This window comes from Pipistrellus hanaki (assembly GCF_964339955.1).
Source record: "Pipistrellus hanaki genome assembly, chromosome: 2".
Lineage (NCBI taxonomy): Eukaryota > Metazoa > Chordata > Mammalia > Chiroptera > Vespertilionidae > Pipistrellus > Pipistrellus hanaki.
This window is the reverse complement of record NC_140504.1, coordinates 199,673,936-199,697,759: the sequence shown is the minus strand read 5'-3', so window position 1 is coordinate 199,697,759 and position 23,824 is coordinate 199,673,936. Positions and strand designations below refer to the sequence as shown.

Sequence of the window (23,824 nt, the reverse complement as noted above, 5' to 3'; positions counted from 1 at the left end):
TGCCAGGAATGTCAGTCCAAAGCCATGGCCACAGGGCCTAGGACAGCTGAATGCCCATCTCCCCCCCCCCCCCCCCTCCTGCCGCTGGGCAGCACCAGCTTTGGCCTGGCGACCGGAGGGTCAGCCCGGGCACCTGGTCTGGGCAGCCAGGGGGCCCCATGATGCTGGGGCCTGGGGAGGCGTCAGAGCCCACCCTCCTCCACAGCCTGGACAGCCCAGGACACGTGGCTGCACTGCCTGCACCCTCCCGCAGGACCGGAGCTTTTCCTCAGCTGCCTGAACCCGGAGGGTCACTGGGAAGCCAGGCTCCTTGGGGGAGGGGGGCAGCCCAGTGGCCACAGAAACTCCTGGGAGCTGGGAAGCCGGGCCCAGGACTGAGGCCACAGAGCCCATCAGAGAACCACAGTGGCCGTGCGAGGCACCGGCACCAGCTCTGCCTCCTCAGAGGGACCCGTGCGAGCCAGGGGGACGGCCACGCTCGGGCCAGAGCAGAGGCGGCAGCTCCTGTCACTGGACACCTGCAGGCTTTCTTTCCCAGGTGTCTGTGCACTCCAGCCAGGCAGGAGAGGGAACACAGAATGGCCACAGACATTGGGAAGTAAACTACACGGTGTTTGCTTTGCTAAAAGAAAAACACTTTAATTCACACTAGTAACTGGGGCGGACACCGAACTTGACAGTTGTGGGGCCAAACTATGTACAGAGCAGGGGCCACCCGGGCAGCAGCCCTCGGGCCAGACGGGTGGGAAGGAACAAGTATTAACAACAGGCAGCAGAGGCCGGCGTGGCTGCGGCTCAGTAGAAGCAGACTGTGTGCAGGAAGGTGCGGCCGCTCTTCTCCTCGAACTCCTGCAGCAGCTCCTCGATGTCGTTCTCCATGTCCTCCGTGTGCTGGATCTGCGGGCAGACAGCGTCTGAGCGGGAGGGGGCGCAGCCCAGCTGGTGCTGACCACTGCTTTCCCTCCTCAGCCGGGTGGCCTAGGCCCTCCCTGGGGGAGTGCAGGGGGAGGGGGTTGGGCTCTGAGACCAGGGCCTGCTACCCAATGTATCCACTGTCCCATGGAGCCTGGCTGGCGTGCGGTTGAGCGTCAACCTATGAACCAGGAGGTTAAGGTTCGATTCCCAGTCAGGGCACATGTCCACGTTGGGGGCTTGATCCCCAGTGTGGGGTGTGCAGGAGGCAGCCAATCAAAGGTTCTCTCATCATTGATGTTTCCTCTTTCCCTCTTCCTTCCTCTCTGAAATCAATTTTTTAAAAACGTGGAAAAAAATCACATGGATTGCAGCTACGGACCTGCAATGAGTCACCGGGCTCAGAGGGCAGTCCCTGTCCTCCCCAGGAGGGAGGGGGCACACCGTCCTGCAGTGTGTCTCCACTGGCTGCCACCACGTCCCTCCCGTGGTGAGGCCTGCGAGTGTGCACACGGGCTGTGCCTGGTGGACAGCCACTGCCCTAGGAGGAGCAGGTGCTGCCAGGGGTCAGCCCCAGTGGCCAGCTGGGCTGCAGCCAAGCCCACTGATGGCTCCAGGCCTGCCTCTGAAGAGCGCCACCCCCGCCCCACTAACTCCGCTTTAGCCAGGGTGACCCGTCACACGTGTGACCTCTGGGACGACCTCTGGGGCACCTTCCCCTGCAGCCTTCTCTTGCTCGACAGCTGGCTCATGGACACAACTGCTGGAGCTTCAGCAGCCACACCGCACCATGAGGCCCCCTGGGTGGAGGCTGTGCTGGGCCCCTCAGAGCAAACCAGCAGGGCCCACCTCTCTCTAGACTTCTTGGTTAAGCTTTTTAAAAAAATTAACCCTAACCCAAGGATGTATTTTGCATTGATTTTTTTAAAAACCAATTTTATTGACTTTTTACAGAGAGGAAGGGTGAGAGCTAGAGAGCTAGAAACATCGATGAGAGAGACATCGACCAGCTGCCTCCCGCACACCCCTACTGGGGATGTGTCCGCAACCAAGGCACATGCCCTTGACTGGAATTGAACCTGGGACCCTTCAATCCGCAGGCCGAAGCTCTATCCACTGAGCCAAACTGGTTTCGGCTTCCATTGATTTTTAAAAAAATATCTTATTTCATAGAAGGAAGAGGGAGAAAGAGATATATCAATGATGAGAGAGAACCATTGATCAGCTGCCTCCTGCACATCCCCCTACTGGGGATCAAGCCTTCAACTTGGGGACATGCCCTTGACTGGAATTGAACCTGGGACCCTTCAGTCCCCAGCCTGATGCTCTATCCACTGAGCCATGCTGGCCGGGCTCCAATGACTTATAGATATGGTGGGAGGGTGGGGAGGAGGGGGCAAGTGAGAGAGAGAGAGAGAGAGAGAGAGAGAGAGAGAGAGAGAGCGCCATTGACATGAGTGACTCTGATGGGCCGCCTCCTGCAGCTGAGAATCAAACCTGTGACCCTGAGGCGCAGGCCTGTGCTCCAACCATGTTTCTTCCTGTTTCTGCCACTCACACCAGCTCCCAGACCTCGGGACCAGGGCAGAGCCAGGGCTGTGGGTGCTCTGTCACACGTAAGGGAAACGCTTTCTCTGAGCACAGCTGCGCTGGCTGCACACGCCCTGGCTTTCCCACACAGGGAGGTGCCCGGGGCCACGGGGCCAGCCGCCGGGAACGGCGAGTGAAGGGATGCAGAGCCCTGACACCGGCAGCTTCGTGGCAGCGAGCCCCCAGCACCACTCCTCCTGCCATCCACACACCAGGCCAACTTCCCAGAGCCAGTGCCAGCTCTCACCGTGGGCACCCCAGGAGCCGGGCAGAGGCCGAGCAGGCGGGCGGCGGATACTCACGCACTGGCACAGCTCGCAGATGAGGAAGGCCCCCAGCGTGGCCTCCTCGTGGTTGTCCTGGATGTCCACGTTGATCACGTGCACGGGCTGGCAGGTCTCCTGCTCCCTGGAGTTCAGATCTGAGAGGCCAGAAACGACAGGTCACCTGCCTGCCGTGGCCCAGCACCAAGCCTCCTCCTCCAGATGGCTGTGATCCAGTCAACACCAGGCCCCAGCTCACCCTCCCGCCGGCTGTGGGCCCTGGGGCGGGGGAGGGGTGTGAGGGACCAAGGGCACACGCCAGGGCCCAGGGCGTGGCTCACCTTCCACCACCTGGTCGTACACTCTCTCCTCACAGGTGAGGATGAGGTCGAACAGGTCTTTGCAGTTCTGGAACCTCTCTGGCCGGGGCTTGATCCGCTTATTCCTGTCCAACATGTGCAGGATGCCGTTCTGCGTGTAGCTGGGCGCGGGTTAAGGAACTTTGACTTTACTTTTTAAAAAAACATTTTTTATTGATTTTTTACAGAGAGGAAAGGAGAGGGGGAGAGAGCCAGAAACATCGATCAGCTGCCCCCTGCACACCCCCCACTGGAGATGTGCCTGCAACCAAGGTACATGCCTTTGACCGGGATCAAACCAGTGGATGGTCTATCCACTGAGCCAGAGAGGTTAGGGCTGGACTTTACTTTTGGTTACTCCTCACCAGATGGTATTTTTCCATCGGTTTTCAGAGTGGAAAGGCAGGGGAGACAAGAAGGTCCACGTGAGAGACTGGGTCCTGGGATCAAGCCTGCAACGAACGTTTGTGCCCTTGACCAGCATCAAACCCGGATCCTTCAGTCTGAGGCCAGTATTCTACCCACTGAGCCCCCCAGTCAGGACTTTAGCGGAGCCGTCGTGAAGTCAGCTGAGCCAGCGTCTGCAGGCAGAGCCGCCACGCGCCAAGGACAGGAGCACCCAGGCCTTGCAGACGACAAAGCAAGCGGCGGCTGCCCTGATCGGCGTCGGAACCTGCCCACCTCGGCCGGCCAGGCCACAGCTTCCAGACCACTCGGTCCAGAAGCAGAGACCGAGGCCTGCCACCTCAGCCACCCGTCCCCCCGCCAGCTGCCTGACTGGCTGGCTCCACAGTGCCTGTGCTCAGCCAACCGTCAGCAAGGACAGCGCTCACCCTAAGGCCACCCAGCCCGGCTCAGCAACACAGCGCGATTCCAGAAACCCAGCAGCAAAAGGGAAGGTGCCGGGTCACTAAGACAGTGGGAGGGGCCCGGGAGCTCAGAGAGGACACACAGGTCCCGCAGTGAGATCCCCCGAAGGAGGTGACCCCCGAGCTGGAGGCACCTCCCTGGGGCCCCAGGCAGAGGGCGTGGCCTGTCATGGTCATTCTGGACCTTCAATTCCATTTGAAACAGACTGGCTGATGCAGGAACTACGTTCAATGTCTCCCAGACAATTTACTTAACTCAGATTACTCACAATGTACTTCCGAGCTTCCTCCCACAATGTATTAATGTGTCTTATCTAACAGTTTCTTTAAAAAAATATATATTTTATTGATTTTTTACAAAGAGGAAGAGAGAGGGATAGAGAGTTAGAAACATCGATGAGAGAGAATCATCGATCAGCTGCCTCCTGCACCCCCTACTGGGGATGTGCCCACAACCAAGGTACATGCCCTTGACCGGAATCGAACCTGGGACCTTTCAGTCCGCAGACCGAAGCTCTATCCACTGAGCCAAACCAGCCAGGGCTAACAGCTTTAACTTAAAACGATGCTAGACCGTTAGCCCTGGTGCCCAGCCATGCTGACGCCCTGCCACCCCACAGGCTCAGCAACAAAGCCCAGGAGAGGGTATGAGGCTGAGGCTCAGCCTCTGGTCACCCCTCACCTGCCACCCAACCAGCCTGGCCCTCGGGAGGACCATGGCGCTCAGGTCAGGGCTGAGAACTGGCACAGCTCCCTCCACCTGCGGCCGCCCTGTCACTCAGGCGATGCCACGAGGAGGGCGAGGCTCACTGGCCAGCCTTCAGCAGAAAGGCCTAGTTGGGGACCAGACCCCGACCCTCATTCATGAGACATGGCCTTTCGGGTCTATTTTCTGGCAAATTCCAGGGAGGTATGGCCCGAGCCAAGCCAAGCAGGACCAAGGGCAGGAGGTGCTGCGCGCGCGAGCCCTTGAGCAAGAAAACCACAACCCACCGGTTCAATCCCGAGACCCAGGGCCTCCTGAACCCCACTTCAAACCACAGGGACAGGAGAGGGGTGCAGAATAGCCAGAGCCTGCCACCATGACAAAGCCCCAATCAGAGCTAAGCTGGGCCAGAGGGAGGGGCCGAGGGCGGTACTGCTGGGTGGAGCAGACCCAGAGCCGGAGGGGTCTGTTCCGCAGCCGAGGATGCCTCCTGGCAGTGCAGCGCCCACGTGCCAAGGCAGCGGCTGGACCTGCACCCGCACCTTTACCCCTCACACAGCCCTGACCCCAGGACACTGCCGGGAGCAGCAGACACAGGGAGCCCGAGGCCCAGGGCGGCCCGGGAACCAGGACAGGGCTGACCGCCCCTCCCCCAGCAAGCACTTAGGTTTCTAGTCACAGCCCCACCCCCTCAGCACAGGCGCTCCTGGGGCTAGGCCAGGCCGGGCCTCCCCTCCCCTGCAGGCTCCAGAGGAGCACAGCCTGGTGACACTCGGCCCCCCAGGCCCCCAATGCTTCCCCAGCCACGGAGGATGGAGCAGGCAGAGCACTGGCTCTAATGGACCTGGACACCTGCTGGGGGCACGGAGGGGGGAGTGTTCCCTGACACGGGGCCCCGCGCTTGCACCCATAGCTCTGAGGGCCCCTCTCCTGCCTCCATGGCCGTCCCCGGAAGCTTGCTGAAGCCCATGGTGCAGGTGGGTGGGAGCAGGAGCGCGTGGGCAGCGGGAGCTGGGGGCTGGGCCAGACGCCCCCGTGGGCACTCGGCTCAAAGCAGAGGTCCCACGGGGATGGGGGGGGCTGAGGTTGGAGATGGGTGAGCATCTCCAGAGCAAGGGAATGTGTGCAGGAACCGGAGAAGGACCAGGCCCTAGCAGCAGGCTGCCCGCCCCCACCTTCACTGAGCCCCTCCCCCGCACCCCAAGGGCAGGAAGGAAGGGCAGCGGGAGCAGGACTAACGGGGCAGGAAGACCCCCTCCCCCCTCAGCAAGTGGGGAGGCCGTGGTGGGGACAGCAGCCCAAGCCAGGCGGCACCTGGTCACAAAGGGGCTTCGGGGCCAGCAGGCAGGCAGCGCCTTGCACAGGGCATTTACACCCCTATCCCCCCAGCATGGCGCTCCTGTGGCTGGGCTGGGCCTGGCTGAGCCTTCCCTACAGACTAGAGTGAAACAGCCCCCCCCCCCCATGCTCCCTCCTAACCACCAGGGGCCAGAACCTTCACCCCCATCCCCGCTCCCCATGCACCAGTGGGGTCACCTGCTCAGGTCCTGGCTGGACGGGTCGTGTTCGGGCTCTGGAGACAGGATGGCTGAGCCGCTTCGCAGATGCTCGCTCAATGAGCCCAGGGCACCCCGGTCGACACAGACTTCTTTCGGTCCCCAGATGCTCCCACACCAGCTCAGGTGTGCCCACTTTGTGCCTCAGCCTTGGAGGTGACCCCAAGTCCTCTGTGGTCAACACTCCCTAAGGGTGGGCCATGCCAGGGAGCCAGCTCTGCATTGGGATCCTGTCCACCAATTAACTTCTGATCTTAAACTTGATCAAACAAACGTCAGGCACAGGCACAAACTCTCAAGTGGGGCCCAAGTCCTGGGGGGTTGGGGGAGGGGAGGCAGGGGTTTCTCAAAGGCAGTGGCTCAGGCACTGGACGGGGCTGATACTGAAGGGGAGGCCGTGCCTGCCCAGAGCCAGGTTCCGCCGACCCCCTCCTCCGGCCCTGCCGTTGTTTCGAGGGCAGCAGGGCCTGAGTCGGGGGAGAAGCCCAATTCCAGCCACCGGAGCAGCAGCCCCAGCCAGGAGGGCAGACTCCTGGCCAGTGATCCCCTCCCCCTTCTCTGGTGTCTGCAGCCCCTCTGGCTGCTGCCCGGTGTGCCCGTCCAGGGACCCCTCCCCTGCAGCTGGAGCTACTTGGGCACAGGGGACGGGCGCTCCTCAGCAGTGGAGCTGCCCAGCGTCTCGGGAACAACTCCCGGAGTCAGATTTTATGACGACCTGGAGGCAACCTCCCTGCCTCTGCCTGTGAGCAGCCCCACCCGAACAGGCCGTGGCCAACGAGCTCTGGCCTGGAGGGCCAGGTCGGCTGGCACCCCAGTTGCTCGGCCGGGCATCTCCCTCAGGCCCCCTTTCTCTGAAGCCCACCCCCAGGAACCCCACCCCCAGCCCCCCACGCTGGTTAGAAGCCACAGGCCACGGCCACGGCCTCCTGGAGCTCAGATTCAGAACATGTGAATCATGGAAAAGCACACCAGTGGGACCAGGGGAGCCCACCCAGGCCCATGGTGAGGAGTGGCAGCACCCTCTCCTTCCCAATTCTCCCATGACCGAGAGAAGCAGCCCACCTCCCTCCCGTCACGGATACAGGTGACACCCAGAGGGCCTGTCCCACCCACACTGTCCTGGCAAGGCATGGACCAGCTCGGACACAAGATGTTTCCCGCAGGCCAGGCCCAGCGGCTGCCGGCCGGGTAGCTGCACCCGGAGTCCATCGCCCTCTGGAGCCTGTGGGGTGCCCTTGGCACGCAGGGAGAGTAGGAAGGGCCACGAGCACGTTAAGCTGGGGAACCTCCCAAAGGGCTGGGGGGCAGCTGGGAGCCTCAAACCACACTCAGATCTGCTCAACAAAGCTTTTGAGCCAGCACGTTTAATACGAGGAAATAAACTCAAACTCATTTCAGAAATCAACGGAACTTTTGCAAAGCACGCAGGGTGCACAAGCGAGAACGTGGGAACCCCTGAGAGAGGCGCTGTCCCGCTGCCCGGGACAGGAGGGGCGGCCAGCTCTGCTGGGTCTGCAACGGCCCACACCACCCTGGCTTTAGGTCATGCGGCCCACTCTCCACCCACCTGGTGTCAGGAGGGGGGTGGGTGCAGGTCCATCCCGTAGGCCTGGGCAAGCATGCACAGCAGTAAGGGTGGCAGGGCACTGCTATGTCCAGACCCACATGGCCCAGCTCAGCTTGTTAAGAAACTAACACCAGCTGCTGACCAGGGTGAGATGCGACGGGAAGCAAGGAGCCCAATGCCCACGCGCAGGCCAGGCGGGCGACAGGGACGCCAGCAGAGCGCCGGCCTTGGGGAGGACCGGGCAGCCGTTCACACCCCCTAGCACAGCACGAGAAAGCAGCCCCGCTGGGAACATGGCTGAGGGGACCCAAGCGGTTTCTGAGCAGCCAGTGGGTGCAGCTACAGTGATGGGACATGGCCCCTCGAGCTGCTGTGTCCACGAACTGCACACCCAGCACGGAGGTCAGGAGGCTGTGGGCCTACAGTGCGAGAAGTCACTTTTATTTTAGCCTTTCCCCAGGACAAGAGTGCAGTGAAGAAGCGGGTACACACGAATAAGCCAAGCCTAGAAGACAATGGAACGAGATGAAGAACAGTGACTCATTCATTACAGGAGACCCGGAGACAAAAGCATGCGGGACACGGGCTCCTACGCTGTCCACACACATGCAGACACAGTCAGGATTCAGGCAAGGGGTACACTCCAATTTCAGATCCACGTTTAGGGACAACTGGTCACATGCTAAAACCCCACTACCCACTAACATGCTCACAGGCAGGTTTTTACTTGCCTCTTAAGGGAAATGGGTCTGTAGTTTACAACGCCGTTGTCCACCAAAGGTTTCAAACAGCCCAGCCCCTCCCTCCGGGCCCCGCGGGCCCACGCAGCCACAGGCTGGTCATCCTTACACTGGGAGAAAGTACCATCTTTTCTCCAACGGCTCTCCAGGGACGCTCCGGGCTCAGCTGGACTCCTCAGCGGGAGCTGCCAGTCCCTGGGAGGAGGCTCGTGTGGAAAATGGAAACCCCTGGAGCTACACGAGTGCCCGCAGGAAACACTAAGTAAGCCACTCTGTCAGGAGGCTCTGGGCTGTCTGAAACCTTTTGGTGGACAACGGCGTTGTAAATTACAGACCCATGTGCCTTAAAAAGCAAGTAAAAGCCTGCCTGCATTCACAGCCAATTCGTGGCAAAGGGAAGAGACTTTAAGGTAAAGGGGGGGAAGTGTGGACTTAAAAACGAAGTTTGAGGCCAAAGATGTCATCAAACACAAGAGACAGAACCAACTCGGCTTGTTTCTCAGAAAGAAAAGACCGTTGTATGCACACCCCACACGGGAACCTCAGACCGCTGGTGTGGCCGCGGCCAGGAGACACATCACGCCCACAGCCACAGCCGGCCCAGAGTGCACCCACTGAGAGGTGCGCAGTGCGGGGCTGGGAGAGCCGGGACGGGAACAATGTTCTAGAAGCTGCCGAGAGGCACGGGAGCCACGGGTGCCCTCTGGATGGGCAGACGGCACACACCACAGAGTTCCCGTTAACGGGACTCAGAAGAGATTTCGTCTGGAGGGTCAGTGAATGCAGGCTTCCTGGCCTATCAGTAGACAACCCCCAGGGGAAGTGGTAATGAACTGTGGCTAACCTCATTCCTGCTCCTGTGGGTGGAGAAAGCCACCCTGCTGTTTAACCAAGTCCTTGGCTCCTGATGGGACATCGGCCAGACCTCACTGAGGCCAGGCCTTGGGAATACCGTGAGGTCAGTGCATGCAGGAACCGGGCTGCACGGGCAGCTGCGAGCCGCCTGCAGAACCCTGTCGTGCTCTCCATGAAGTCATTTGCTGACCCGGGCCGGCATGTCTCACTGGTTAAGAGCACCGGCCTTGCCGAAACCGGTGTGGCTCAGCGGATAGAGCGTCGGCCTGCGGACTGAGAGGTCCCGGGTTCAATTCCGGTCAAGGGCATGTACCTTGGTTGTGGGCACATCCCCGGTAGGGGGTGTGCAAGAGGCAGCTGATCGATGTTTCTAACTCTCTATCCCTCTCTCTTCCTCTCTGTAAAAAATCAATAAAATATATATATATTTTTAAAAAGAGCACCGGCCTGCACACTGAAGAGTCTTGGGTTCAATTCCCGGTCAAGGGCCTGTATCTGGGCTACAGGTTCCACCCCCAGCTCCAGTCAGGGTGAGTGTGGGTGGCAACCAACCAATGTGTCTCTTTCTCTCCCCGCTCCCTCTCTAAAAATCAATGGATGCCTAACCTGTTTGGCTCAATGGATAGAGCTTCAGCCTGTGGACTGAAGGGTCCCAGGTTCAATTCTGGTCAAAGACATGTACCCTGGTTGCGGGCACATTCCCAGTGGGGGTGGGGGTGGGGTGCAGCAGGCAGCTGATCGATGTTTCTCTCTCATCAATGTTTCTAACTCTATCCCTATCCCTTCCTCTCTCTAAAAAATCAGTAAAATATAGTTTCAAAAAATCACCGGAAAAAATATCCGTGGGTGAGGATTGACAACAAAGAAAATGCATTTGCCCCATGTTACGGCTTAAAATATTTCTCTAGCTTCCTACTGGTTATAACTGCCACTTCCGCAAATACAGCCAGGCACTCCGTCCCAGGCAGACAGGGCTCTGCTCTCTGCTGCATCAATCAGGAGCAAATGAGGAAGCAAGCAAATCGCTAGGCCTCCTGCAGCCAGACGCGTGTCCCATCGCTAATCAAGTATCTCCTCTCGTATGTATTGCCACGGCGACCCCCCTGCTGCCACTCCGCCCTCCCCCTGGGCGTCTGCAGTGTTGGTGATCTCTGGGGCAGATACCCTCCATGACTGGTCAAGGGCTGCTCTTGAGTCTTGCTGAGCACCAAGCACAAGGTTGCTCCGCCACCTTCCCACACCCCAGGAGACAGAAACCCCACCCCAGTGAGGTCAACAGAGCAACAAGGGTGTCCCCTCCCGCCCAGAGCTTTGGGGGCAATCAAGAGGGAAGGGGCTTTCCTATCAGGGTCGCCAGGAGACAAGTGCTGTTGGTGACAGTGGGCACAGCCTCCCGCCCCCAGCTTCCTGACACAGCAGAGGCGGGGACGGACGGACACACATGGACACACACACACACACACACACACGCACACGCACACGCACGCAGTTGTCTTTGGAGCAGATGCTTCGGGGGACACCGAGTTCTGAGGAGTGGGTCCTGCCCCTGTTGAGCCATCAGAGACACGCACATCACCCTCCTGCTCAGAGCCCTCTGGACTTCATCTTTTAAAAATGTGTCAGCCAAGTCAGGTTTGGCTCAGTGGATAGAGCGTGAGCCTGCGGACTGAAAGGTCCCAGGTTTGATTCCGGTCAAGGGCATGGACCGTGGTTGTGAGCACATCCCCAGTAGGGGGTGTGCAAGAGGCAGCTGATCGATGATTCTCTCTCATCGATGTTTCTAACTCTCTATCCCTCTCTCTTCCTGTGGAAAATCAATTAAAAATATATTTTTTTAAATAAAAAGAAGAATATGTCAGCTGCTGGCTGCTGTGAAGGGCCTCTGTGAATCTGGGAGTGAAAGCACAGCACCCGTCCTGGCTTCTCCCGTGGTGTGAGCTTAAACGTGAACGGTGCTGACAGAGCATCTTCAGAACCAGCCAGGGTCCCGGAAGCCTGGAGCTAAGACCCAGCTCGATTCAGGGAAAAGGGACCCTGGGTAACGAGGCGAAGGGCCTCTCAGCTCCAAGGACCCGGAGACTGTCCAGTGGCTGCCTCTCGGAGAGCCTGCGTCCAGACTCCCTTCTCGGCCCAGGAATGCGGGTAGAGCAGTGGAGACGGGACACAGGTGAGGACAAACCACCAGAAACTTGGGGAGCTTCCCCCAACGCAGGCCCTACCGGGGGTTCTCAGAAAGGGCCCAAGAACACGCACCACCCACCTGCGAGGGCTCCCGTCTGCCTGGCGCACCGCCAGGAGGACTGGCTCCAGGTGCCACCCAGATCAGTCGCAGCCACCGTGGCCCCCAGACCCCCAACTGCCTGCTGCAGCACCGACAGGAGGTGCCTGTTCCTGTCCCAGTGCCCCGCCCACATCTGCCTGGAGCCTGGCAGGAGAGCAGGGCTCACCCCGGTTAACGGATCCAGATGCACAGAGAACACTTGTGCCAAAATGGAGGCCAAGCGTTCCGTTTGGTGCTACATCCCTTTCACCCAAATTCAGCTGGGCTCCACCTGAGAGCCACACAACATGCAGTGACGGAGGCCCAGGAGTCCACAGCAGCACAGGGTGGTAGGTGCCTGGTCAAAACCCCGGCAGCGATCACCATAACCACACACAGCCGTGCCACACTCACAAAGACTATGTTTAAAAAGTACCTCTCCTAAAAAACCACCTGAGGACAGAGAGAGAAGACGGCTAAGGAGAGAGGCCTCTGGAGAGACCAACTCTGCCAGCACTTCGATCCTGGATCCCTACACTCTACCTGTGAGAAAGTAAGTTTGCTATTTAAGCTAAAAACAAACAAAACACAAAATCTTTTCTTTCCTGAGTCTGAAGGAGCAGGTCCAGCCTGTTGTCTGTGCCTGATGTGAATGATGTGAAGCAGAGTTCCCTCAAATCACTAACAGGCGTCCTTTGCTGTCAAACAAGGCCTTTTATGGACCTGACCTTCCAGAGAAGCACCAGGGGTGGGTCAGGACACACACTCACTGGCACACATCTGCCTGCAAGGAAAGCGGGCGGCCCTGCAGGGAGGAAAGCACCGGAGCCTGCAGTCCCCCCCTCTAATCTGTAATATTGTGACCTTGTCACCATGGACTTCACGTGTCCGTGTGCGTGCCCTCCGTGTCCACGGCCCCCAGGGTGCCACCCCTTGCACTGTCCAAGCAGCACCAGGAACGCACACTTCGTTCTCTGAGATGAGAGGACCCAGCGCAGCCGTGGCGGGAGCCACGATCCACCCGCCTCCCAGATCAGACACGGGGTCAGGCGATGCCTGTGCCACAGACCACCCCCCGGGGGTCCTGAAAAGGGTGACCGCCTGGATACAGCTCCTTGTCTTTCCTAAGGAGATCGTTGTACATCTGATCATAGGTCGTTTTGAAATCGTAAACATTGGGCTTGTCGGGCGCGGGCCCCGGAAGCTTCACGTGGGTCCCTGTTCCAAAGGACCGGACGCTGAATCCCCGTTTGCTGAAAGACACAAAGGAGACAGAGATCACAGCTGGGTTAGGCCAGACACGACCCTACAAGCCAGGGGCACGATAGGAATAAATAGAATGAGCATCTTGCTGGTGTTCGAGAACACGTTTTTAAATACTTAACTTTAAGCACCTTATTCAACTTTTAGAGAGTCATGTAGCATGTCACATAAAAACCAGACAATGGGGGGTAAAAGGGGGAATAAGGACACATATGCAATACCTTAATCAAGAAAGGAATTAAAAATAAAATTAAAAAATAAACAGAATTGAAAAGGGGGGGGGGGAGACAAAACAGAAAATAACGGAGATGCAGGGCCGCCCGCCCCGCACCCCCAACAGCGTCCAGAGCGCAATGGGCCATGGCAGATGGCTGCTGGGTGGCGAACAGGACACAAGCCACACTCAGATGGGGCCGATGACTGACTGGGCAGCCGCTGGATAAGGTGCTGTGAAAGCCGGTGTCCCCTCCACCCAACCCCTCACTTCTAGGAGCCACCCTTCCCCGTAGGCACCTGCAACCAGCCCCACAACGGGCGGCAGCAGCACCCAACCACCCAGACAGATTCTGCAGGTCCACCCACACAGCAGGGCACTTTCTGCCACTGAGAAAGGGGAGGGGCAGCACGCGCACTGAACCCCAGAACTGGTCGGGGAAACAGATGAATGACCAACTAAGCAAGGGCCAGGCACCTCAGCGGGACGCTCCCCGCTGATGCCACAGCCAACGCTGACGGAAAGGGAGGCCAGGCGTAAGGGTGCTACAAGCCTGTGCTGTGACCAGAGGCAGCAGGCCCCGCCACCGAGCAGATGGCCATCACCTCCTCAGGCCCGGCCCTGCCCCTCGCCAACCCAGGTGAGGTACAAGAAAAAGGGTTTTTGTCAAAGCACCAAAGCTGACAAAGGTCACCTCAACCACAGCGGTGAGAACCAGGCAGCACCAGGAGCCCTCACCTGCTCGACTCCGACAGGGGTCACGCTCACGCAAGGCTGGCCGGCACCTGCTTCTCTGGAGGCCACGTTCCCCTAGCTGCCCTCACAGCTGACCACTGCCCCCAGGAACTGCCCCCTCCAGCCACTTCCCCTGGGGATCCCTAACGGCACTGCCAACGCTCCAGCGACCTATTGGCTATTTAATGGGAAACGTGAACCTTCCTCAGACCTACCCTCTCCGCAGACCGTGAGGCCATTAACCCTCATGGCTCCTCCCGAAGGCAGAGGGACTCATGGGAGAGCAGGGCGCCCAGAAGCCGCAGCACCAACGGGACCGGGAGCTGCTTCTCTAGCTGCGGACACACACACACACACACACACACACACACACACGACTCACAGCTCCCCAAGGACAGGTGTGGAGCGGAGGCCTGTGCCCAGCCGAAGGCAATGTCGCCCCTGTGGCGGGAGCAGCCAGGACCGGGAGTCCTACTGAGCGCTGAGAAGCACGTAGGCTAAAGGGGTGCACTGACCAGGAGAGAACACTGTGGCCAGGAAGCTGGTGGCCAGGAGTGGCCCGAAGTGTGAGGGAGCTTCAGCACGTACCTGGACCACTCTGCCTCTGTCTCCAGAGCCGCAGGTCTTTCATGAGCCCTGCCTTCTGGCGGTAGTGCTAAACAAGTCAGGTGACACCAAACACAGAAACACTCCACTCAGCATGCAGACCTGAAGCTAAAGGCCCGTGGCCACCCTATGTCGAACAAGTCTATGGTGCCCTCTTATTTATAAACATATTTTTATTGCTTTCAGAGAGGAAGGGAGAAGGAGAGAGAAACATCAACAATGAGAGATAATCATTGATCTGCTGCCTCCTGCCTGCCCTTTATTGGGACCAAGCCCGCAACCCTGGCATGTGCCCCTGACCAGAATCGAACCTGGGACCTTTCAGTCCGCAGGGTGACGACGCTCTATCCACTGAGTCAAACCAGCCAGGGCTCGGGTGCCATTTTCCAGCAGGCTAAGATGATGATGAGCACTTTTTAGCAATAGTGTTTTTACTAAGGTATGGACACTGTTGGTTTAAACAGTGCTACTGCACACTTCAACTGACTACAGTGCAGCGTGCATATACACGACTTACGTGCACGGGAAAACAAAGCACGCCGTACCTGAGGGCGTCTGGCAGGCACCCTGCAGTGTCTCAGCCGAGTCTGCAATGAGGAAACGGGATCAGAGAATCTTTGGGGTCGGAGTAAGAAATACAGTCCAGCCCAGCTGGCGTGGCTCTGTGTCACTGAACATCAACCTATGAACCAGGAGATCACGGCTTGATTCCTGATTGGGCACATGCCTGGGTTGGGGTCTCGATCCCCAGTAGGGGTGTGTACAGGAGGTAGCCAATCAATGGGTCTCATCATTGATTGCCCCCCCCTTCTCTGAAATCAATTAAGAAACAATTTCTTAGGCCCTGGTTGGTTAGCTCATTTGGTTAGAACATTGTCCTGATTCACCAAAGTTCAGGTTCAATCCCGTCAGAGCAGGAACCAACCAATGAATGCATAAGTAAGTGGAACAACAAGTCAATGTTTCTCTAAAAGCGACAACAAAAAACCAAGAATGTATTAAACTGAGCCTAAGCACAGCCACACTTGAAATCACGGACCAACTATCTACCCAGCGAGTGCATCCGAGCCACACGAGAGAGTCAGGAAGCCCCAGTGGTGACCTTTCAAACACGAGAAACCACCACTTCTGGCCGCAGGTTCACCTTCCATTTGGTTCCACAGTATTTCCTGAAGCTCACCATTGCTGGGACACTCAGTGGTCAAAACAGACCCAAATCTCTCTCCTCAGATCCTGGGGGGACGAGAAAATAAACAAAACATCCAGGACACAGGACAGTGAGGAGCAGGCCCAGAGGCTTCTGGGAACCCCCCCCCCCCCCATTGGTCCTTCCCCTCCACCTGCTGCAGCCGTCTGGGTCTGACCTGCGGGGACACCACCTGGCAGGCCGGTCTCCTGCACTCAGCGCGTCAGGTTTCCCTGGGTGTCCGTCCGATGGAACACTCTCCTTTCCTGATCCCCCAAAGTAACTCATCCCCAGGTAACCGGGACCCCACCTTCCCCGCCGCTCAGACAAGGCCCCTCCGCTGGCTGGCTTCTCTGGAGGAACTGCCTGCTGCTGTCCTCACCACCCTGCAGACTCTGATCTTCACCAAACAGGTTTAAAAATAAGACGGATGCCGTTTGTTCCTCCCCCAGCAAAATGCTCACAAGTGGCAAAAGGCTAATTAGCAGGGAAGCACTGTTTCTTCTGAGCTAGTGCAACGACCTAACAGCCCATCTTGCGTGACAGCCGTGCAGCATGACCATTTGTTTCTTACGTAAGAGAACTGCGGACTAGAATAAAATTCCTGACAACAGGCTTTGTTTCAACGGCCAACTATTTTCTATGTTAATGTAACCTTCCAGACAAGCATTTACTGAACACCTTCACGAGCATAAAAATCCTAAGGAACCTATCTGCCCCGGCCGGTGTGGCGCAGTGGGTTGGGGCATGTCCTGTACACCAGAAGGCGGCGAGTTTGATTCCTAGTAGGACACAAGCGGAAGGTAACTGATCGATGCCTCCCTCTCTCTCTCTCTTAAACAAAACCTATCAGAGACCATGCTAAATGTGGGGTCTGAGCCGTTTCCCTGCTCTCCAATACCTGAGGGAAATGCTAACGTTAAAGAGAACCCAGAAGCATGGTGAGGAGGTCAGTGCTCAGTGTGAGCCTGGCCCACTGGGAAGCACTGCTCTGGTAAGACAGCCCAGCCCTCCGCCTCCTGAGCGCACAGCACAGCCTGTGAGGACAGTGTCCCTCCGTGGGAGGCACTGCTCCTCAGCCCCACCGCCAGCTCCGTGGCCTCCCGCCCACAGGACACAGCCAGCTGCGCCCACGCTGTCCCACCGACATGCTGCCTGCAACTGCACTGTGAGCTGGCCAGGACTGGGAAGACACACTTCTGAAATGTAGACATTCCAATAAAATGTACCTTCTCACTAGCAACACATTCCAATAAACATTTTCTATGATCTCACTTATCAGAACCCCACAGGGCCAAGAATGAAACCGAGCGGCTTCTAAGCAGATCTGTGCCCTGAACTGGTGACAAACGTGCCATAGACTGCCCGGTTGGAGGCCTGCTTGGAGGCCCCGCCTGCCTCGTTCCCGGACCCCGTCTTCTCCCAGCCCACCTTGCTCTGCTGGCCACTGGGGGCTGACCCTCCACACAGCGCACCACAATCATCAGTGCGCGTCCTTCCAGCACCAAGAGAAGGCAGTCGCCGGCGGGGGCGCACACCCCTGATGCACCTGCTGGGGGACTGTCCTCTGGAAAGGCCGGAGGACCCGAACGCAGGGGAGAAAGGCTCAGCCGCCGGAGCTGTTCCCGTGCCTGGTCTCAACGTTCACCTCCCAACGGAACTCTGCACCCGGCCCTGCTTCTGAAGACAAAACCATGCAGCCCCTCGGAGCCCATGAAGGTAGACGTGGTCCTGTCCTTCCCAGGACCCGACCTCAGACCCGGTCTCCGTCCCACATCGCTTCCAGTCAGCTTCCTGTTCCCTTTAAGTTCTCAGAACTGAGACATCAAAGATGCAGCCACAGAGGCCATTTCTGTAACTGTGCTCAGACCAGAGGTTCTGGGCACCCTGAGTGGGAGCACTCTATGTCCAAGATGAGCCAGGGGTGGGACCTGAGACGTGTCCCCTGTGGGAGGAGGTCCGAGCACCTTCTCTCCCGTGTGGCTTGGGGCCCCCAGGCTCTGGTCGTGATGTGAAGATGTGAGAGCACCAGCCACATCGCAGAACTGCTGGACCTCAGTTGACTGTGGCACCCCCCACCCCCACCCCTTGGATCCCTCCTTCAACCCAGGTTTTCCCACCTTGAGTATTGGTTGTCACATCTACAATGACCATGACCGGAGCACCTAGGGTCCCACCAGCTGGGGCTTCCTGTTCTGGGTGGCATCTCTTCCCGTCAGGGTGGGCATCTAAGGGTGCCCAGTGCAGTCAGATGAGGCTGGGACAGCACCTGCGAGAGGAGCTCCGGAGATGGGCTCACCGGTTTCTCCCATGTTTGCAGCCCCTGCCCGTCTTCCCAAACCACACCGCCAGGAGCTGTGCCTGAGAACAGAGAACTCAGTCCAGCAACTCACAGAGGCCTGTCTGTAAAATCTGTTTTGAATTGCTACACGTACAATTAGAAATGTAGCTTCCAAAAATCAACATCCCCTTACACGCAGGGGGTAGCTTGGAACAAAAAATTAATTGGCTCTAAAGGGAAATCTTAATCCATAAGGTACAAAGGACAGGAGTCTCTATGGAAGCATACAAGTCTTCCAACGCCTTAAAAACCTAATGCCGCCCCCCCCTTAATGGTATTTGAAAAATTTTAGTCTGAAAAGATAAAAATGATCACCCCAGGGAACATTCTGACTAGCTCTAGAAAGTGCCAACACGCATTATTACTTGCATTCGACATAAAAAAGAATGCAGCCCAAGCTGATTTTCAACAGGGAAAAATAAAATAAGACAGGGTTCACTGATAGACTACCTGCAGTGTTCAGGTAACCACATTCTTTTTGATATTTGTTTTCCTATGCATACTCTTTTGTATTTATAACCAGACTACACACAATTTTCTTGATTTTTCCCATCAACCACATCATTTTTCTTTGCTTTTCACAAACATCACCTTTAAGGCCTAAGTCTAAATCTGACTTTCATAAGCTCTAATTGTAACAGAAACCTTCCAGTAGGTTTCTGAAGATGCTTTAAAACCCTGTAAACAATCCAAATACATGAAGATGTAAGTAGTTTTTCAACAGTGAGAAATACATGAAAAAATGTTCAATATCAAAGCAATTTAAAAATAAAGATGAACCGAAACAGGTTTGGCTCAGTGAATAGAGCGTCGGCCTGCAGACTGAAAGGTCCCAGGTTCGATTCCAGTCAAGGACATGTACCTTGGTTGCGGGCACATCCCCAATAGAAGATGTGCAAGAGGCAGCTGATGGATGGTTCTCTCTCATCAATGTTTCTAACTCTCTATCCCTCTCCCTTCCTCTCTGTAAAAAATCAATAAAATATATTTAAATAAATAAATAAAGGAAAGTGAGATTCATACTTTTACCCTGGTAGCATGAAAAGATGGTGAGGAAATAAGAATTTTAAAAATAGACATTTTCTGGAAGGCAGTCTGGCAAAAACCTTTGACTGAGCAACTCCATCTCCTGGAATTTATGCCAAGGACATCACCACAAAATGTGCAGATACTTACATGGCACAAGGATGTGGACACTATATAACTGCAAAACAGAGCAAGGACACCCCAATGTCCACCAATGGGAGACTGGCTACAAGGCACCTGCCAGGGTCCCTCTGGACTCCTGGACCGCAGGTTCCCGACTGCTCACTGACTGTCACCACAGGAACAGGTGTTAAAATGCACCCAAACGAAAGTGACCCAGGACAAATCCCTCAGTTGGTTAGTGTCGTCCAGATACACCAAGGACTTGATTCCTGGTCAGGGCACATACAAGAAGCAACCAACGAATGTATAAAGAAGCAGAACAACAGATCGAGGTTTCTCTCAAATAAAGAAATAATAATTTTAAAAAAACACAGAAATGAGTACTGCAATCAGACCACGTTCACAACATGATGTGAAGAGGTTACAGAGCTTCATTCTGATCTCCCTTAAAGGGTAGGTTAGACTTAGAAAAATGGTATTTTGAGTGATCTTCATCTTCCATATTTTCTTCAGTGAGAATTTTGCAGACTTTTTTAACAAAGGAAAACACATCCCAAAATAGGCATTTTAGAAAATAAAGAGCCATGTCTAAATAGCCTTACATGCCGAAGCCGGTTTGGCTCAGTGGTAGAGCGTCGGTCTGCGGACTGAAAGGTCCCGGGTTCGATTCCGGTCAAGAGCATGTACATTGGTTGTGGGCACATCCCCGGTGGGGGGTGTGCAGGAGGCAGCTGGTCGATGTTTCTCTCTCATTGACATTTCTGGCTCTCTATCTCTCTCCCTTCCTCTCTGTAAAAAATCAATAAAATATATTAAAAAAAAAAAAAAAAAAAGCTAGTAAACTGGGTAAAAGCACAAAAAAGAATTCCTGCTCTGGCTCTTTTTGCCCCCCTTTCCACCGGAGACCCAGTGCTGTACTGGCTCCCACCACTGTGAGCTTTTAAGAACTTGCTATCTCTTTTATTTGTTGATTTCAGAGAGGGGAAGGGGGTGGGGGGTTGTGTATCAATCTGTTGTTCCCCTTACATATGCACTCATTGGTTGCTCCTTGTATGTGCCCTGACGTGGGGTCAAACCCACAACCTTGGTGTTATCTGGCTGATGCATTAACCAACTGAGCTTATAGGACCAGCCCAGGACATCAGACAGGCATGACTTTGAAACTGATTTCACGAACAAAGTTGCTGCAGAGAATTTTTAAGACTTTTCCTTTTCTTTTTTAAAATATATTTTATGGATTTTTTTTACAGAGAGAAATAGAGAGTTAGAAACATCGATGAGAGAGAATCATCGATCAGCTGCCTCTTGCACACCCTCTACTGGGGATGTGCCCGCAACCAAGGTACATGCCCTTGACCGGAATCAAACCTGGGACCTTTCAGTCCGCAGGCCGACGCTCTATCCACTGAGCCACACCGATTTTGGGAAGACATTTTCTTTTTTAAGATTTCATCCCAACTTTATTACACAAATACTTAAAAGCAGAAGGACTTAAATAAAGGATCACCAGCCAGAACCAGCAGGATGAGGTGGTCTCCACAGCACCTGTTGTTATAATTAAAAACATTAAATTGAGCCAAAACCAGTTTGGCTCAATGGATATAGAACATCGGCTTGGGGACTGAAGGGACCCGGGTTCGATTCCGGTCAAGGGCATGTACCTTGGTTGTGGGCATATCCCCAGCAGGGGGTGTGCAAGAGGCAGCTGATCGATGTTTCTCTCTCATCGATGTTTCTAACTCTCTTTCTCCCTTCCTCTTATCTTTCTCCCTTCCTCTCTGTACAAAATCAATAAAATATATTCAAAAAAAACATTAAAAAAAAATAAAAACATTAGATTGAGTAATTTTCCAGGAGTGTGAATGCTGCATTCTGCTGCTTAAATTTACCCAACTTTTAATGCTAAAAGACAGAATGCAGTTTGGGGGTGTGACCCAGCACAAAGGAATTCTAGCGTATTTCTAGTTTTAAAATAACTTTACAGTTTAAATATCACCTGCAGATTTCTCACGTTCGAAGCATTTCACACACTACCCACAAATGACATTAAGTGAGTACTGTGGACAGTGTGGCCGATGTTGGTTGGGAAGAATCAAACTCCTAATTAGCAGATCCTGGCCACCGGACACTTCCAGCTTCGATGGGGAAACCTGTGTGTGTGGACTCTACTCTTCCCAAGTTACTCAGGAGTCAAGCAGGACTGACAGCAGCAGCCGGACACTGCTGTCCTTTAACATCCACACATAGGAATGCTGGAGAAAAGGCAGTTTCAATTTTGTTTTACTGTCAGTGGCGGGCTTTTATTTATGTCTGGATGTTTGGGCTCAACCGGGATCCAGAGAAAACCCCTGGTCCCCACAGCTCCAAACTTGAGCAATAATTTGAGTGATCGAGGAAAAAAAAAACCTGTCAAGCAGGAATAAACTTTCACTAAAGACATACAGGTACCACCATTTGCCCACCACCCAGAACTAAAGTATCATTGCTGACATGTACACATAAGGAACTGTTTGACACTGGAATTGGGTCTCAAAGAACTGGTGGCCCAGAAAGAAACTCACTACAGACTGATTCATATGCCTTTCAGCATAATGATTATTGCTTGTCTCATTTTTGATTCTTATATTTCCAGTAGGACATGATCTCATTCATCTGGGGGAAATGGTGAACAACATAAACTGATGAGCAAGAACAGACCCAGAGATAAGGAGCCATGGGTCAGACTGTTGGAGGGTGGGGATAAAAGGGAGAGATCAACCAAAGGACTTGTGTGCACACATATGAGCCTAATCAGTGGTCAAGGATAATGGGGGGGGGGGGGTTAGGACAAATATGTTATACCTTAATCAATAAAGAAATTTAAAAAAAAAAAAAAAAGACATACAGGTCCCCGAAGAGGAGTTAGTACTGAAATAGAAACGCGAAGGTCCAACTCGACTGCCCTCTAGAGACCACCGCCTGGAGCCTTTCAAGGGGGTTGGGGAGGGTTTTTTACGTGAGATTGGAACGTGTGGCCAGAAGCAAACACACAAACTCCTGACGTTGACAAAACAGGCCATTTCCCTTTTTTTTTTTTTTTCTTAGCCTCTTCTTGTCCCGAGGTTATGTCCTGCAGGTTTCCCAACAGATTTGATAAATGGCGATTCGCCCTGGGGACAGTCGCCAGACACTGCCGTCTCTACCTAGACCCTAACCCGGCGTCGGCGCCCGGAGCACCAGCCTTCCGGGTCTCCCAGGAGCGCTGAGGTTCCGGGGCCGCGGGAACGTTGTAACTTAGAACCTGGATTTTCCCGCGAAGGTAGGCACACGTGGGGGCACCGCGCGGCCGGCCGAGACCTCCGCTCCTCGCAGCGCTCGGCCCCGGAGCCAGGGAGCCCGGGCCGGGCTTCCTTCAGGGACCGCCGGGCCGGGGAGAGCGGAGGCAGCCTTCGCCAGCTCGGGCCGGAGCGGGTCGGCCGGGGGACGGGGCGCTGGGCTAGGGCGCAGGCCCGCCTACCTAAGGATGTTGTGCGCCTCCATGCTCCGGTTCTGGTTGCTCGAGCAGACCACCGCCACCCGCAGCGGCGACGACGGCATGGCGGTGGCCTCGCCGTCCGCTCCCTCCGGCTCGGGACTCCCACCCAGGCGCGGCTCTTCCGCGCGAGCAAGATGGCGGCCGCGGCCCCCGGAAGTCATGACGCCAAGCAGCGGCGCCGACGACGTACCGCGTCGGGAGGCGCGGCGCGGGAGAACACACGGCGCCCCGCAGGCCTCCCCGCGCGACCTGAAACCGGGCAGCGGGCGGAGGGAGGCCCACCGACGGGCGCCGGGCAGGCGAGTTCGCCTCTACTCCGAGGGGGCGCAGCCAAGGCCCGCGTTCCTCACAGGAGCAGCCCACCGACCGCGTCGGCGTGCTGACGTCACGAGGCTGCGCCGCCGTCGCTGAGAGTGACGTCAGGCGTCGCGAACGTCCCGCCGCCGTCGCTGGCAGTGACGCTACGCCGGCCCAGACAGGCGTCGGGGGCTGCTGGTCGCGACCTGGCGCTTCTCAGCGCGGATCTCCGCGCCCCAGAAACCCTTTGGGCCCCGGGTTCTCGCTCTCCCGCCGGGGCGCTAGCGTTCGGCCAACCCCAGAGCCTCCCCGCCCTCCCTCCGCTGCCCGCGCCTCTCCGGGACGGGCGCCACGGCCTTCCGTCGCCCTCCCGCGGGAACCCTGCAGAGTGTCACACTGAATAACGTCTTGGGCGGGTCTGGAGAGAGGAAGCCTAGACGGCGTCAGTGTCAGCACTTATGACGGAGCCTCTGACCGAGACAGAGCCGCGGGAGGAGCTCTCGTACCCCCGCCGTCGGGAGAACCCCGCGGGGACGGCTCTGGGTCAGGACCAGCTCCACGTGGTGGCTGGCCCTGTCCTTAACTTCCTCTTCCGCTCTCGAATGTACTTCCTCCATTTTCCTCCGGGCGGAAACCGCAACCGGGCTGGCTATGGCTGTTCCTATAGGCTTTGTTTTGTTTGTTTCTTTAAAAATATATTTTATTATTGATTTTTACAGAGAGGAAGAGAGAGGGACAGAGAGCTAGAAACAGCGATGAGAGAGAAACATCCACCAGCTGCCTGTTGCACACCCCCTACTGGGGATCAAGCCCGCAACTAAGGTCCATGCCCTTGACTAGAA

The 23,824-nt window shown here is 56.1% G+C and overlaps 1 protein-coding gene across 1 annotated transcript; it reads right to left on the bottom strand.

The window, feature by feature from the left end:
* Positions 1–613: 613 nt before the first annotated feature.
* Positions 614–23,067, bottom strand: SSU72 (SSU72 homolog, RNA polymerase II CTD phosphatase). The gene is made up of 5 exons (XM_084872659.1): positions 22,668–23,067; positions 12,787–12,930; positions 3,107–3,246; positions 2,805–2,923; positions 614–897 (listed from the first exon to the last, which is right to left on the bottom strand). Exons 1-5 carry the CDS (start codon positions 22,844–22,846, stop codon positions 796–798), a joined length of 684 nt encoding a protein of 227 aa, XP_084728785.1. The 5' UTR covers positions 22,847–23,067; the 3' UTR covers positions 614–795.
* Positions 23,068–23,824: the final 757 nt, after the last annotated feature.

What these genes read in the sequence shown, in the direction of transcription:
- SSU72 (XM_084872659.1), bottom strand. Translation starts at nt 22,846, where the DNA reads ATGACTTCCGGGGGCCGCGGCCGCCATCTTGCTCGCGCGGAAGAGCCG. An exon ending in GTACGACCAGGTGGTGGAAG is followed by an intron (nt 2,924 to 3,106) that starts GTGAGCCACGCC and finishes CTGGCCTCTCAG; the next exon opens with ATCTGAACTCCAGGGAGCAG. An exon ending in TCTGCGAGCTGTGCCAGTGC is followed by an intron (nt 898 to 2,804) that starts GTGAGTATCCGC and finishes GTCTGCCCGCAG; the next exon opens with ATCCAGCACACGGAGGACAT.